General features: G+C 41.3%; 1 protein-coding gene across 8 annotated transcripts in view; it reads left to right on the top strand.

Moving 5' to 3' along the window:
* Positions 1-17,090, top strand: part of CENPF (centromere protein F) — a 98,032-nt gene that overhangs the window by 34,152 nt on the left and 46,790 nt on the right. For all 8 annotated transcript variants that reach the window (XR_006198817.1, XR_006198818.1, XR_006198819.1 and 5 more), the window contains exons 12-17: positions 1,516-4,904; positions 6,435-9,287; positions 10,785-10,937; positions 13,461-13,637; positions 13,981-14,142; positions 16,769-16,931. Coding sequence is in view for 5 of the 8 variants with exons in the window: in XM_042925175.1 (XP_042781109.1) it covers positions 1,516-4,904; positions 6,435-9,287; positions 10,785-10,937; positions 13,461-13,637; positions 13,981-14,142; positions 16,769-16,931 (6,897 nt within the window). In the remaining 3 variants the exon portion in view is untranslated. The remainder of the gene's footprint in view (positions 1-1,515; positions 4,905-6,434; positions 9,288-10,784; positions 10,938-13,460; positions 13,638-13,980; positions 14,143-16,768; positions 16,932-17,090) is intronic.

Here is a 17,090-nt window from a genome sequence, read left to right as displayed (position 1 = left end):
AATTATTCTGTAGTGAAGTAGGCTATTTACATTTCAGTGCTGCTCTTCTCAGAGCTTTCTTTCTTTCAATAAGCATTTCAGAAGGGAAAAAATACACATATACATAAACACATACAAAGTAAAAAAAGTTTCAAGTACTTAAGAAAATAACCCCTGGGAATGCAAGCTGGTGCAGCCACTCTGGAAAACAGTATTGGAGGTTCCTCAAAAAACTAAAAATAGAACTACCCTACCACCCAGCAATTGCACTACTAGGCATTTATCCAAGGGATACAGGTGTGCTGTTTCAAAGGGGCACATGCACCCCCATGTTTATAGCAGCACTATCAACGATAGCCAAAGTATGGAAGGAGCCCAGATTTCCATCGATGGATGAATGGATAAAGAAGGTGTAGTGTATACACACACACACACACACACGCACACACAATGGAGTATTATTCAGCAATCAAAAAGAATGAAATCTTGCCATTTGCAACTACGTGGATGGAACTGGAGGGTGTTAATTAAGCTAAGCGAAATTAGTCAAAGAGACAAAAATCATATGACTTCACTGATATGAGGACTTTCAGAGACAAAACAGATGAACATAAGGGAAGGGAAACAAAAATAATATAAAAACAGGGAGAGGGACAAAAACATAAGAGACTGTTAAATATGGAGAACAAACAGAGGGTTACTGGAGGGGTTGTGGGGGGGGGGGATGGGCTAAATGGGTAAGGGGCACTTAAGCATCTACTCCTGAAATCATTGTTGCACTATATGCTAACTAATTTGGATGTAAATTTAAAAAAAATTAAATTAAAAAAATAACCCCTTGCTGTTTTATGCAACAACACTTTATTAAGCTGCTTAGAAAGAAGATGAACAAACGTATTACATCCTTATAAGGACCATTTTCTCACTGTCTTTATACAATCTCAGATAATTATCAGGTGATCTACTTTCCAAACAATAATGCCAGTTTTAACAGGGCTTGAGAAGCTGTTAGTTTGTTTGGATTTTTTTTTAAGTTTATTTATTTATTTATTTATTTATTTTTTTAAATTTTTTTTTTTTTAACGTTTATTTATTTTTGGGACAGAGAGAGACAGAGCATGAATGGGGGAGGGGCAGAGAGAGAGGGAGACACAGAATCGGAAGCAGGCTCCAGGCTCTGAGCCATCAGCCCAGAGCCTGACATGGGGCTCGAACTCACAGACCACGAGATCGTGACCTGAGCTGAAGTCGGACGCTTAACCGACTGAGCCACCCAGGTGCCCCTTTATTTATTTATTTTTGAGAGAGAAAGAGAATCCCAGTCAGGCTCCATGCTGTTAGCGCAGATTCCAATGCAGAGATCCATCTCATGAACGGTGAGATCATGACCTGAGCCAAAATCAAGAGTTGGACACTTAACCAACTGAGCACTCAGGCACCCCGTGTTTGGATTTTTTTTTTTTAATAGTTTGGAATTCTTGTAGAATATTTATTAAAAACATGACAACTTAAACTTTTTTTTTTTTTTTTTAATAGCTAAGAATGCCTCTCAGGAAACCATGTTAAGGGATCTTCAAGAAAAAATCAATCAGCAAGAGAATTCCTTGACTTTAGAGAAACTGAAGCTTGCCTTGGCTGATCTGGAAAAGCAACGAGATTGTTCTCAAGACCTTTTGAAGAAAAGGGAGCATCACATTGAACAACTGAATGATAAGTTAAGCAAAATGGAGAAAGAGTCTGAAGCTTTACTGATTGCTTTGGAGTTAAAAAAGAAAGAATATGAAGAATTGAAAGAAGAGGAAACTCTGTTTGCTCGTTGGAAAAGTGAAAAAGAACAGCTTCTAAGTCAGCTGGAGTCAGAGAAGGGAAGCTTGCAGAGTAAACTTCATCACTTGGAAACTTGTCTCAAGACACAACAAATAAAAAGCCACGAATACAATGAGAAAGTAAGAACACTGGAGATGGAAAGTGAAAATCTGAATGTTGAGATCAGAAACCTTCACAATATGATAGACAGCAAGACCGTGGAGGTGGAGACACATAAACAAGCTTACGTAGAACTACAACAGAAAGCCGAGCTCTCGGACCAGAAACATAAGAAGGAAGTAGAAAACATGTGCTTGAAAATATCTCAGCTTACCAGGCAAGTTGAAGATCTAGAGCACAAACTTCAGTTAGTGTCGAGTGAAGTAACAGACAGAGACCAGCGTTACCAGGACTTGCGTGCTGAATATGAGAGCCTCTGGGATCTGCTAAAATCCAAAGATGCTCCTCTGGTGACCAATGAAGCTCACCAAGGAAGTCTTTTGGCCTTTGAACAGCAGTCTGCAATGAATAATTCCTTTGCAAATATTCTTGGAGAACAAAGAAGCACACCTTCAGGCAGAAGCAAATGCCAGTTAGAAGCAGACCATAGCCCCAAAAGTTCAGCCAGCTTACAAAATCGAGTCATTTCTCTTGAGTTTTCATTAGAGTCTCAAAAGCAGATGAACTCAGATCTGCAAAAGCAGTGTGAAGAGTTGGTGCAAATCAGAGGAGAAATAGAAGACAATCTCCTCAAAGCAGAGCAGATGCATCAAAGTTTTGTGGCTGAAACAAGTCAACGCATTAGTAAGTTACAAGAAGACACTTCTGTTCATCAGAACGTATTTGCTGAAACTTTAGTTGCCCTGGAGAACAAGGAAAGAGAGTTCCAACGTTTGAATGAAAAATTAGAAACTGAGCAAGCAGAGATTCAAGAATTAAAAAAGAGCAACCATTTACTTCAAGAATCTCTAAAGGAGCTACAGCTTTTGTCTGAAAGCCTGAGCTCAGAGAAGAAGGAAATGAGTGCTGCCATTTCTCTAAACAGAAAAGAAATTGAAGAGCTGACCCAAGAGAATGAGACCCTCAAGGAAATTAATGCAACCTTAAGTCAAGAGAAGATTAACTTACTCCAAAAAAGTGAGAGTTTTTTAAACTGTATAGACGAAAGAGACAAAAGCATTTCAGAGTTATCCAATCAGTACCAGCAAGAAAGACTTATTTTACTACAAAGATGTGAAGAAACAGGACGTGCACTTGAGGATCTTAGTGAAAAATATAAAGCAGCTCAAGAAAAGAACTCTGAGTTAGAATGCTTGCTAAGTGAATGCACCAGTGCTTGTGAAAATAGAGAACATGAACTGGAGCACCTAAAGGAAGCATTTGCAAGGGAACACCAAGCATTTGTAACAAAATTAGCGTTAGCCGAAGAAAGAAACCAGAATCTAATACTAGAGTTGGGGGCAGTGCAGCAAGATCTGAGATCGGAGATTGCGGATATCCAAAACAATTCCAAGAGCGAGGCGGATGGTTTAAAGCAAGAAATCATGACCTTAAAGGAAGAACAGAGTAAGATGCAAAAGGAACTTAATGCCTTATTACAAGAGAAAGAGCACCTGCTGACGTTAATGGAGATGAAACAAGAGCATCAGATTCTAGAATCAGAACCAATTAGCGACTCTATGAAAGGAGAGAGTGACATAAATGAATGCCATGTTCAGCTTCTGATGGATCTCCAAGTTGAAGATCCCCCTCTAGACTGTTATAATGCACAGTTGGTACAGTCAGGAGCTAAGATGAGAAGGAGGGAATTCAAACTTCAGGAAAGTGAGAAGGAGAAGGAATGCCTACAGACAATTAGAGTAGAATTAGACACGGGAAACGTGCAACAAGACACTCAGTCCCAAGAACTTAGTGGCCCCGAAGACTGCACCGTAGACACAGAAGGAAAGTACATTTGTGGGCTTCATGAGTTTTCAAGTCAGAATGACAATGCGCACCTGCAGTGCTCTCTACAAACAGCAATGAGCAAGCTGAGTGAGCTAGAGAAAATGTGCGAAACACTGCAGGTCGAAAAGCTTGAGCTAATATCTGAGCTGAACGACTCAAGATCAGAATGTATCACAGCAGCTAGTAAAATGGCAGAAGAGGTGGAGAAACTAGTAAATGAAGTTAAAACACTAAATGATGAACACGGTCTTCTCCAAGGCGAGTTAGTGAAAGAAATGGCAGAAGGTGAACTGGGTGAACAACAAAATGAGCAGAAAAGTGCGTCCTTAAATCCTTTGAATGACAGTAATTGCTATGAGCACTTGACGCTCTCAAACAAAGAAGTTCAAATGCACTTTGCTGAATTACAAGAGAAACTCTCATCTTTACAAAGCGAACACAAAATTTTACACGATCAGCACTGTCAAATGAGCTCTAAGATGTCAGACCTGCAGTCTTACGTGGACACATTAAAAGCTGAAAATTCGGTCTTGTCCACAAGTCTGAGAAACTTCCAAGGGGACTTGGTAAAGGAAGAGATGCCAGGACCCCAGGAAGGGCATTTTCTGTCATTGTCTTTCTCTCGTATGACTGACAGCCCTGGTCTTACAAGTTTGGGAGAATCCTCTTTTTGCAAAGATCTTTTAGACCAGACAGGGGAAACATCTCTTTTGAATAATTTGGTCGGGAATCTTTCAGCAAACCAGCGTAATGTAGAAGAAGGATCTTGCTGCAGTCTGGAGGAGGAGAATCTGACCAAGAAAGAGATTCTGTCCACCCCAGTGAAGAGTGTCGAAGAACTTGAGATCCTCTGTCAGATGTACCTGCAATCCCTCAAAAAGCTAGAGGACAAAATTGAAAGTCAGGAGATTATGAAAAATAAGGAAATTGAAGAGCTCGAGCAGTTACTAAGTTCTGAAAGGAAAGAGCTCGACTGTCTTAAGAAGCAGTATTTGTCAGAAAATGAACAGTGGCAACAGAAGCTGACAAGTGTGACCATGGAGATGGAGTCCAAGTTGGCAGCAGAAAAGAAACAGACCGAACACCTGTCACTTGAGCTCGAAGTCGCCCGGCTTCAGCTACAAGGTCTGGACTTAAGTTCTCGGTCCTTGCTCTGCACCGACATAGAAGATGTAAGTACATGGGATTTACGTGCCCTTTCTTTAGCTACATGCCCAGTAGGCACTCAGTAAATGTTTGTGGAATTGAAATCTACACTAAATTGAACTGAAAATATTTTTAGAGCTCCAGGGTATAAAAACAAAATATACCAAAGTTTGTTTTTGTTTTTAAAAACATTTTTTAATGTTTACTAATTTTTGAGACAGAGGCAGACAGAGCATGAGTGAGGGAGGGGCAGACAGAGAGAGAGAGAGAGAGAGAGAGATAAAATCTGAAGCAGGCTTCAGGTTCTGAGCTGTCAGCACAGAGCCTGACACGGGGCTCAAACTCACCGTGAGATCTTGACCTGACCAGACGCTCAACTGACTGAGCCACCCAAGAGCTTCTTGTATTTGTTCTTTAAACAAAGCACAACTTTAGGAAAATGAGTAAACCTGATTGTGGGGCAATGGCAGTGGTGGGGGGGAAGATGTAAATTTCTGTAAGATGTAAGATGTAAGATCATCTGTAAGATGATTCCACTTAAACATATATATGGAAAATTAATAAAGTTGTTTTTAAAAGTCTTCTGGAGAAAATTAATATTATAGAGTCAGAAAGTCATCTTCAGAACTTGTATGTGTTTTCACTCTTTGTGAGTAATAAACCACACTTAAATATTAAATTAGAGTTAATGGATGACAATATGATAGGAATTTTATATTTTTTCTTACCCTTTTCAGACTATTTTAATGTTACAGAGTTAAAGTCATAAAACTAAATGCAGGAGTTTATTACACATTACTGAATAATTTTCTTAACAATTTTCTCTGATGCAAATGTATGATTTGTTATCAGTCATTTAAAGAGCCATCTCTTTTGTTTTGGAATATGAAATCATTTAGTCATAACTTCGTCCTTTCTAGTCTACCAGCTAGCCTAGTAATGCTGTACGGTTGACAAGGCTCACCTGATTCCCTCGGTAGGGTAGGGAGGGCAGGTGGTGTGGTGGCCACCATGGTGGTCATAGCAGCAGATCCCCATTTTACAGATGAGAAGATGGTGAAGTCCAGACATGTGATTTATCCAAGAATATAGATAGTGAGTGCTGGCTCTGTGGTTACGTCCTTGGGCTGGGGAGCTGTTCATGAAACCTCTCAGTGAAGGGTGTCGTAAATGCTGAAGATGGAAGCTGAACATTTTATGAGGAATTTGTTAGCTCACTGGTAATCACAAAAATAAATTTTATATTTAGGCTACCAAGAATATTTCTAGCAAGAAAAAAATTATGAAATTTAATTATGTTGCAATTTAGACCAAATAACTGATCTGAAGGGCTTATCTTCATGATAAATACCTTACCCAGTGCCTTGCCTGTGGCTAAACTTACCAAATGTTAAATTGCGTTGGATATTTGGATGGAGAGAGGAGAATGGGATGGGAAATATGCCATTTGAAGAAATGTGTGTAGCAGAGGCTAGACGCCAGTTTCTATAATAATTAAGCCTCCTTATTCTATATTCCTCCTGAAAAATAAAATGAATTCTCATTGTATATTACAGCTACAGGCTCTCCAGGGTGGAAATGACAGCTGTGACATTAAAGAGTCGGAAGAATGTACTTTGGAAACTAAAGAGAGCACACCAAAGCTTGACATTCACAAGATTTGTGAGAACGGTGTTCAGCAGGACCTCAATCTAGAGATGGAGAAAATAGCCGAGACAGGTGCAGCCCAATTCACAGGAGAATGGTCTAGGGAACAGTCTACAGAAGCCAGTTACGAGACCCCAGTAGAAGACAAAACCCCGGGCTGTTCAGAACGCATTTCTCAATTGTCATTTTCTGACCCTAACGCTCTAGTACCGATGGATTTTCTGGAGAATCAGGTCTCCATTCAGAATCTCCAGCTGCAGGTTAGAGAGACATCAAATGAGAATTTGAGGTTACTTCACGTCGTAGAGCAACGTGACAAAAAAGTTGAAAGTTTGCTAAATGAAATAAAAGAGTTAGACTCAAAACTCGATTTACAGGAAGCACAACTAACCACCAAGACGGAAGCATGTATAGAATTAGAGAAAATAGTTGAGGAACTTAAGAAAGAGAAATCAAATTTAAGTGAAAGACTGGGATCCTTTTCTTGTGACAACCAGGAGTTACACCAGAGAGCAGAGAGTTTGGAAGTCCTCAGTTCTAATTTAGAAGTAGGCACAGATAAATTTTCACATGAAGTTATTGAAGATAATGTAGCCAAGGTGAACAACTGGAGAGAGCGATTTCTTGATGTGGAAAATGAGCTAAAGAGGATCGAATCTGAGAAAGGTAGCATCGAGCATCACGCCCTCTCTGTGGAAGCTGCCTTAGAGACCGTTCAAACAGAGAAGCTATATTTAGAACAAGACAGTGAAAATAAGCAGAAAGTTATAGCCCGTCTTGAAGAAGAACTCTCTGTGGTCACCAGTGAGAGAAACCAGCTTCGTGGAGAATTAGCTACTTTGTCAAAAGAAAATAAAGAATTGGATCTGATGTCTGAAAAGATGAAGCAGAAAATACAAGAACTCGAATCTCATCAAGGTGAATGTCTACAGCCCCCTGACGTGGCTGGAGCTGAGGTGAAGGATCAAACACAGGTCCTTCAGACGTTGCCCTCCAACGTAAGTGAACTGTTGGAAGAGAACGCTCGTCTCCAGGAGCAGCTGCAGAGTTTGGAAAAGGACTCACAGGCCCTATCTTTGCTAAAAAGTGAGCTGGGAATCCAAATCGAACAACTGAATGAAGAGAAAGAATCACTTGCGAGGGAATCCGAAAGCCTGCAGACCAGACTGAATGAATCGGAACACGAAAAGCTGGCTGTCGCCAAGTCCTTGGAGAATGCGCTGATGGAGAAGGGTGAGGTTGCGGTGAGGCTGAGCTCAACGCAGGAGGAAGTGCACCAGCTAAGAAAAGGCATCGAGAAACTGAGGGTTCGCATTGAAGCTGATGAAAAGAAGCAGCTTCACGTCCTGGAGAAACTGAGAGCGAGCGAGCGTAAGACCGACTCACTTCAGGATAAAGTCGAGAACCTCGAAAGAGAACTGCAGATGTCAGAGGAAAACCAAGAGCTGGTGATTCTTGATGCTGAGAATTCCAAAGCAGAGGTGGAGACCCTAAAGGCACAAATGGAGTTGATGGCCAAAAGCCTGAAAGATTTGGAATTAGACCTTGTCACGGTAAGGTTCGAGAAAGAAAATCTGATGAAACAACTACAAGAAGAACAGGGTCAGTTATCTGAATTAGACGCATTACTCTCTTCGTGCAAAGGTCTGTTGGAAGAAAAGGAGAAAGAAAAAATAGAGGTGAAAGAAGAATCCACAGCTGCAATGGAGATGCTCCAAACACAACTGAAAGAGCTAAATGAGGAAGTCACAGTCTTGTGTAATGACCAAGAAATCCAGAAGGTCAAAGAACAGAGTCTGGACTCCTCGGCGCAAGAAATCCATCGGCTAAGAAACAGCATTGAAAAGCTGAAAGTCCGCCTCGAAGCCGATAAAAAGGAGCAGCTCCAGGTCTTAGGAAAACTGAAGGAAAGTGCACATCACACCGACCTGCTTAAGAGTAGAGTGGAGAGCCTTGAAAGAGAACTAGAGGCATCAGGGCAAGACCAAGAGCGTGTGATTCTGGAGGCTGAGAATTCCAAAGCAGAGGTAGGGACCCTCAAAGCAAAAATAGAGGCGATGGCCCAAAACCTGAGAGATTTGGAATTAGATCTTGTCCATATGAGGTCAGAAAAAGAAAATGTGACCAAAGAATTACAGAAAGAGCAAGGACGGGTATCTGAATTAGAAATACTCAATTCTTCATTTGAAAATCTGTTGCAAGAAAAAGAGCAAGAAAAAGTACAGATGAGAGAAGACTCTAAGATTGTCGTGGAGACGCTTCAAACACAGTTAAAAGAGCTAACTGAGAAAGTGGCAGCCTTGTGTCGTGACCAAGACACCTGGAAGGCCCGGGAACAGAATCTGAGCGGTCAAATAGATGCTCTTGAACACGAGAAGGCTCAGTTGCTACAAGGCCTTGACGAGGTCAAGAGCAGTTACGTTAGTTTGCAGTCTTCCGCCAATGGCCTCATTCAACAGGTAGAAGATGGCAAACGGAAGCTAGAGAAGAAGGATGAAGAAATCAGCAACCTGAAAAATCAGATTCAGGACCGAGAGCAGCTCATCTCTAAACTCTCCCAGGTGGAAGGAGAACAGCAGCTTTGGAAGAAGCAAAAAGGAGAACTGGAAGATGTGATGGTAGACTTGGAGCAGAAGGTCCAGATGCTGCAATCCAAAAATGATACTTTGCAGGACACCCTGGAAACACTGCAGCATTCTCACAAGGCTCTGGAGAAAGAGCTCGAGCTGACAAAAATGGAAAACATGTCCTTTGTTGAAAAAGTAAGTGGCTTAATCTGTCTACGTTCGAATATGTGGCCATGAGGGAGGGAAACCGCTGTGTGGATCATGTTTCCTCCTGGACATGTTCACAGTATTGGACCAGACTCTGCAAGGGTTTTTATGTTTGCGGGGCCTTGAACTTTGGGGACACTCAATTGGCTCCAGCTGTAGTCCCTCTTTGCTTTGGCACACATTTACATGGGGCATGTCTGTGGATTAGCCCAGCTTTTCCGTGTGGCAGCTGGACATGGGAGAAGCTTGGGGTTAGGCATAGTTCTGGTTCTAATCATAGTTCCCTTTCTTAGAGTAAGTACATCAGAGTACTAGTTTCCCAGTACCCAGCTGGGAGCTACTACCAAGGAGACTATAACCGATACTAGTTAGGCCCCTGCTCTGCCTTTTTGCCTTTATGAGAAGGTACTATTAAAGGTACTGATAGAGGGGTGCCTGGGTGGCTCAGTCAGTTAAGCGTCTGCCTTCGGTTCAGGTCATGATCTCTTGGCTCATGAGTTTGAGTTCCACGTCAGGTTCTGTGCTGACAGCTCAGAGCCTGGAGCCTGCTTCAGATTCTGTGTGTCCCTCTTTCTCTGCCCCTCTCCTACTCATTGCTCGGTCTCTCTCTGTCAAGAATAAATAAACATTTTAAAAAAATTTAAAAAAAAAAGGTACTGATATAATTGTAATAAACAGAACCCTCATGCCTCCCAGGGTAGGTCTGGGGGATTTTATGCTTTCAGCCTTCTTATATCTTCTCTTTGTGCAGCCTACTGTTCTGTTAGCTGATGGCTAAGGGGCAAGTGTGCCATCAGGGGCCTCAATTATTAATGAAAAATTAAGGTTTTGCCCTCTGGGCTTACGTACTGATCTAGGAAAGTGGTTGCTTCAAATTCAATTTTTATTGGACAACTATTAAAAGCAAAGAGGAGTGTCTGGAAAATGGGATCAATCATGACTCTGTAATATTTTTCAGGAATTTTAAGTTTTGATACAACTTGCAAGAGATGGCAGTTATGATAGAGATAACTTGGCAAATTCTGCCAGTCTGTTTCAACGCTAAGGGGCAAGTGCAAATGATGGGGCTTTAACTGGTTTTAACTAATCATAGGCATGTTTCTTGAAGATTAGTATGGCATCGGAGGATCAGTGGAGATCCCAGAACTGATAAAAACATAAGACGCTACCTCATACAGTGGTCTCTAATGTTGACGTTTCATACAAATTAATACCCTTACGAGGGATTGTGAGACTTAGTGATATTGTCTTTCCTTGTCATTGCTCTCCTTATTGCTGTCTTTTTATTAAACCTTGGCCGAGAAAAGGTAAGCTTGCCAGTAGGTTTTAAGGATGGTGGTTGAGTGGATTAGTAAAGGGAGGATTAGCCAGGTTCCATTTTGTTATTGAAGGTGAAATGGAATGTTATGATGTGTTGGATCAGAATGATTAATTTGAGCAAAACCGACGACCCAAAGCAGATCCTAACGAAAGATGAAATTTCAGGTAAACACAATGACCGGGAAGGAAACTGAGCTGCAGAGGGAAATGCACGAGATGGCCCAGAAAACAGCAGAGTTGAAAGAAGAATTTATCGGGGAGAAAAATAGGCTGACTAGAGAGTTAACTGTAATGTCAGAAGAAATAAAGAGCAGCCAGGTAAGTTTCTCTCTGACAGGACACTCTGATCATTCGGTGTGCACAGTCTCCTTGTTTGTTTTGTAAGACCTGCAACGTACCCAGCTCTTTTAGCTTTTAAAAAAATCCAGGCCGGCACTGATGTCCTGATCAGTCTTGAAGTCGGTCATCTTCACCCTCCAGCCCTGTCAGGAGCCCAGAACGAGCCCTGGGATGCCTCGGAACGCATGAAAATGCCCGTCACGGAGCCCAAATATTTTTTCATAGAAGGCGACCCTTGTAACTGCATTAACTCACATCAGAAATAGATTTCATGCAGCTTTCAGCAGGTTTATCTGCTTTTCCAGCCTGCCTCGGATTAGGAGCCAGAATGTTGCTAGAGACAGATGCACTGATCTGCTAAGAACTAAAAAGTAACGGAAAGTCACAGTGAAATGTAAAGCTGGAGCAGTCTTGGGATGTTATTTTAGGGGAGGGTTAATGTGACAGATTTATAGCATCTGGGTCGCCATTCCCCACTGCTGTTTCCGTGGCAGACATTGCTGATTCGGTGCCCTCCATTTCTCCTGAATCTCTTAACACCGAGTCCTAGGTCGCAGCCACCGTGCACACAGTGCCAGCAGATGCAGTGTGACACCTGCCTGCCAAACCTAGTTAAACGGTAAACACTCGTATATCCGTGTCATCCTCGTGCATATTCATCCCCAGGTAGTACTTAGAAAAGCAGAACAAAACAAAGTTACGATCATGACCCCGAACAATTAGAAAAGGTTGAAGGGATGTTTGTGATAGTCTGTATACAGAGTTGGAGAAATTCGTACTTTAAATATGACATTTAATCTATTGCAAATCGAAAAGTTTTGGCATTTAATCTCAGGAGTTGACTCATGGAACTTTCTGGCAATGCTGCGTGGAAGGAGTTGGTACGAATGCTATTTGAGTGCTGCACCTGCTGGAATTTCTTTGGTACTGAAGCAGCTTGGGAGTATCCCAACTATAGTGTTATTTGAACCTAGTTTATAGGCTCTACTAAAAGGAAAAGCTAGGTGTTTAGCCTCAAGTCCGTACCTATGAATGTGTCCGTTTGCAGTGGCTTTATGCATTCTGTAGTTAATAAGTGCTCCTAAAGTCAGAGGGTTGCATGTTGAATATAACGGCTGTGGTTCCTGCATCACAGAGCTTACAGTCTAGACACACAATAAATCACTAAATAGGAGATGTATAAGGCAATCGTAATCTGTCAAGTGCTATAAAGGAATCAGACAAGATTCTTGACTGAAGAATAGTTGGGAAGTGGGGTGTGTGGGGCTAGAGATCAACCTAATTTAGGTAGGGAGGTCAGAGAACCTGCTGATGAGGAGTCAGCTGTGAGAGGAACAGCACAGAGGAAGGAACCTTCTAGGTCTAGTGAGCAGTGTGGCTACATTCTGAGATTAGAAAAAGCTTCGTATTTTTTAGAAATTGAAAGGAAGCCATTATGAAATAGAAAATGATATGAAAAAAGACCGGAGAGAAAAGAAGGTCAGGGTAAAATCCCAATATGTGAGGCTGGAGTTTAAAGGGAAGATGTAGGGTGGATACATTAATTTGGCTAGTTCAGAATACAGGTAGTATTGCCAAATTATGGGAATTGTAGAAAATACAGTTGGAGAAGAGAAGGCAGTTTGGCGCCAAGCCCAGAGACCTGGCCTCTCAAGGTAAGATGGAGGAGGAGGGGCCAGCAAAGAGATGAGGAGCCATGATGAGGCCAGGGGAGTGTCTGTCCTGCCAGTGAGGAGTGGATGCTGTCTCGGGAGCATCACATGCTGCCCAGAGGTCAGATGAGGTGAAGAGTGCTCCTTGGATCTGCAACATGGAGGTTGACAAGGCCATGGAAAGCGATTTGAAGAGGAGGTGGGATAAGCCCAGGTTGGAGGGCTTGAGGAGTAAATGGAGATGAAGAAATGGGCACGGCATGTGTAGAAACACGTGTGCAAACAGTCATTTGGGATCAGGCATGGAGAACACCGGTTCCTCCAGTGCTGGAGTTTTGCATGTCATACGGTGAAGGGACAGAGGGGCAAAAATAGGGAGGGCATGTGGAAGGAAGCTGAAAGAACATGGAATTGAAGCTGGTCAAGGAGGAACATGTAATTTGGGGGGGGGGTGGGCTCGAGTGTCAAGGTGGGAATGGTAGGGTTCTGGGGATGAGGTCAACAGCTTATTGCAATGGAAGCACTTAAGTAAGTGAGCCTGGAAACCTGGGAGGGTACCGACCAGGGTGCTTGAGCTAGAGTTCTCAGGGATTCTGTATTCCCTGTGGATGTGACCCTGCACGTGGTTGGTCTGGAGCAGAAGAAACTGTCATTGCAAGTAAAGTCACAATTTAAAGTGAATAGGTCATGAAGGGTTGTGGCACTGTTCTATAAAGATTTTGTCTGAGCTGTAAACTTTTTTTTTTTTTTTCTTTTTAATTTTAGTACTCAGTATTTCCTAAAGATCTATATAAGCTCCATATCCAGGTTCCTAATTGCTCTCCCATGATTTTATTACTTTTCTCATTAGGGTCAATTGAGGGAGCTCATGCTAGAAAACAGTGAATTGAAGAAGAATTTGGATTGCGCACATAAGGACCAGATGGAAAAAGAGGAGAAAACGAGAGAAGAAATAGCTGAGTATCAGCTACAGCTTCAGGAAGCTGAAAAGAAGCACCAGGCTTTGCTTCTGGATACAAACAAACAGGTAAAAACGTGGGGTTTGGTTCCTGGAGGAGCTGGGGAGTGGTGCGTTGGCCATAGTAATGAGGCATGTTTTGCAAGAAGGTCCATTGATGTGCATTATTACGCAAGACAATCTTATGAAGGGTCCCCATCATATTACCTTCACTGTCTTCTCCAGATACCGTCCAGATCTTATTTTACAATGTGAGTTTTTAAAATCTATTTCTGTCTTGGAATAGAATAATAGGAGAATCCCAAGGACTATTTGAAATGGCCCTTGCGACAGCAATTTTCTTTTTCGTTTGTTTTCCTTTTAATTCTTTTAAGCTGAGCCTCCTGGCTAAGGTGACGTTTTTCTACCCTAGTATGAGATGGAAATCCAGACTTACCGAGAGAAGCTGACTTCCAGTGAAGAATGTCTGTGCTCGCAGAAGGCAGAGATGGAACTCCTGAAGTCCAGTAAAGAAGAACTCAATAATTCTTTGAAAGCTACTACTCAGATGTTAGAAGAATTGAAGAAAACCAAGGTATGTTCATTTCTCATTACTTCATAACTTAGAAGATACGTGAGGATAATGGTTGTTTTCATTGCATGGAATTAATGCTTTCATCCTGTTATGAACATTTTTTTGTAGTCAAAAATAAAAGCATCATTTTTCTGCTGAGCTATTTTTATTTTATTTTTTTTAAAGTTTACTTATTTTGAGAGAGAAAGTACAAGTGGTGGGTGAGGGACCGAGGGAGAGGGAGAGAGAGAATCCCAAGTAGGCTCCGTGCTATCAGCGCAGAGCCTGATGCAGGGCTTGAACCCACGAACTGTGAACACCTGAGCTAACCTCAAGAGTCGGACGCTTAACTGATTGAGCCACCCAGTCTCCCTGCTGAGTTATTTTTAAAAGGCAGTGGATGGTCTGCAGTCTCACAGCTTGGATATACTTTATACATCGCTCAGTGAATCCTCCCAAACTAGAGGATGGTAAAGACTTTCTCAAGATGGATATGAAGATCAAGGTGATAGCCGATTGGGACAGGCCTCTCCAGCTATAGATAATAATCTGGTGGGTAATTCCAAAGTCTTGCTTCACTGGTCTCCAAGTTTACTGCCGTCACCAGCCCACTTTTCCCATGCCTCATGCGGAGATCAAGGTGTGCCAGAGCACTTGGCCATACACACGTATGTGTCCTTTCTCCTCTTTATCTCCACGCAAGTTTCCTTTACCAAAAAAAGAGGTGAACCAGTAGTCTTGGGATTGTTCAATTATAGGTGGTGCTACAGTAATCCTACTTGGAAAGAGAGGCTGTTTGATTCCTACAGATATTTTTCATAAGATGAATACCATCCAGGATGTATAATAATGAACTTGGAAGATAAATATCTACAAAGGTCTTTACTTAAAGGTGGTTTAAATTGTAAAAATTATGATACTGTATATTGAATATAGTCAAACAGAAAAGTAGGTGTAAACTTAACATTTGTTGCTCTTAAACAGTTCTCAAGGTGAAGGAAATACTGACAAAATACAAACTATTAACAGTCACAATAACATTAACGGTCAATCGTGTTCTGCTACTACGAAATGAGACATATTTAGTAATAGAGCTTCAGATTTACTTTTTATTTATTCACTTCCTTTTTTTATTTTTATTTGTTTATTTATTTATTTATTTAATATGAAATTTATTGTCAAATTGGTTTCCATACAACACCCAGTGCTCAGCTCATCCCAACAGGTGCCCTCCTCAGTGCCCATCACCTACCCAACCCTCCCTCCCACCCCCCATCAACCCTCAGTTTATTCTCAGTTTTTAAGAGTCTCTTATGGTTTGGCTCTCTCTCTCTCTACGTTTTTTTTCCTTCCCCTCCCCCATGGTCTTCTGTTAAGTTTCTCAGGATCCACATAAGAGTTTCACTTCCTTTTTTTAAAAAAATGGAGGTAAAATTGATATATGATGAGTTATTAGTTTCAGGTGTGCTTTCTAAAGCTTGTCTAATCTTTGACCGTTCTGTGGAGAATGTCTCTGCATACACATCATGTACAAAATGGCTTCTTGTTAGCTGAGCCTATTCAGATGCATATAATTTTAATGAGGTACCAGTTAATGAGCACTGTTGAATTGGAATTAAATGGATCTGTAATCCAGTGATGGTTGGAATCAGAAATAGAAAATTCTGGAAGTGCGGATTTACTGCAACACTGCTAATACATTATTTCAAGATGAAATAATATACCAAGAATGAAATCTACATGCAACATGAAATTGATGCTCAGGTTTTTTTTTTTTTTTTAATAGTTTGGTCTGCCTTTGTATGATCATGATCTCTTATTGGAAATTCTTGGAGCTAGTTTGTTTTAGAAGTCTTGCATTTTTTAGATATTACATAATACAGTGCATGTTATGGAGTATCCCAGCAGGGTCTGGGGTAATATATCATAATCAGATTCATATTTCTGCAACAAGATACATGACTATTCTCACAAGGTGGGATAAATAAAGACTATATATAAGTACCTCTGTACCTTAAAATTTTCCTCTAAATCATTGTCAGAGCTTTTTTTTTTTTTTTTTTTGGAATTTGAAGATGTGGTTAAGGAACAGTGTGAACCACACTCCTGAGAAGTGTGTGATGCCATCAGTCTCTTACCATCCTATTCGCTTTCTGTTCGAGCAACCGTAGAATTTAAATTTGTATTATGAGCCATAATATTCTTTGGCTTTCACTTGGCGTCACCAAAACAAATGCCATCTTGGGTATTGAAATTGTCAACAGCACGGGCTACAGATGGAAACACAAGTCTATCCTCAAGAATTTTTGACCCACCAAACATATGTCCATTATTTCCCACCCTAACCCCCCAGGTGTGATTCCCATTGGACAAACCCTGTCGTGGGCTCCTTCCTCGGGCACTATCTTAGGAACCAAGATTTATGCTTGCTGATACTCAGAAAGTGACAAAACCACAGTGTCTACTGGGGAGGCCTAGGAAACCGAGTAGGGAAGATGAATTGTTTTATGCATCTTTAGATGTTTTATTTTGAACATCGTAATACTTAAATTTATAATATATGGTTCTTAATGATATCTCATGATTATTTTCCCATATGCTCATACGAAGAAATTCAAAGTTTTAAATTCAAGGTGTTGTTTTGTAGGCGGACAGTGTAAAATATACAAATCAGTTGAAGAAGGAAAATGAACGTTCGCAGGGGAAAATAAAGTTGTTGATCAAATCCTGCAAACAGCTGGAAGAGGAAAAGGAGATGTTACAGAAAGAGCTGTCTCACCTTGAAGGCACACAAGAGAAACAGAAAACAGGTAGGTGTTAACTAGGCACATCCATCAGCCAAAACTCTTCCACTCGTGAAGTCACACACATGTGGTGTGTCGGCATACAAGCGTTTTTAGTGCTCTGTCCTGCACCGCGTGCTGATTCTCAGCAGTTGCCACTTGCCATTTTCCGAATTTTGTGCTTGG

This window comes from Panthera leo, chromosome F3 (assembly GCF_018350215.1).
Source record: "Panthera leo isolate Ple1 chromosome F3, P.leo_Ple1_pat1.1, whole genome shotgun sequence".
In the NCBI taxonomy this organism is placed as follows: domain Eukaryota; kingdom Metazoa; phylum Chordata; class Mammalia; order Carnivora; family Felidae; genus Panthera; species Panthera leo.
This window is presented reverse-complemented; position numbering and strand designations above follow the sequence as displayed.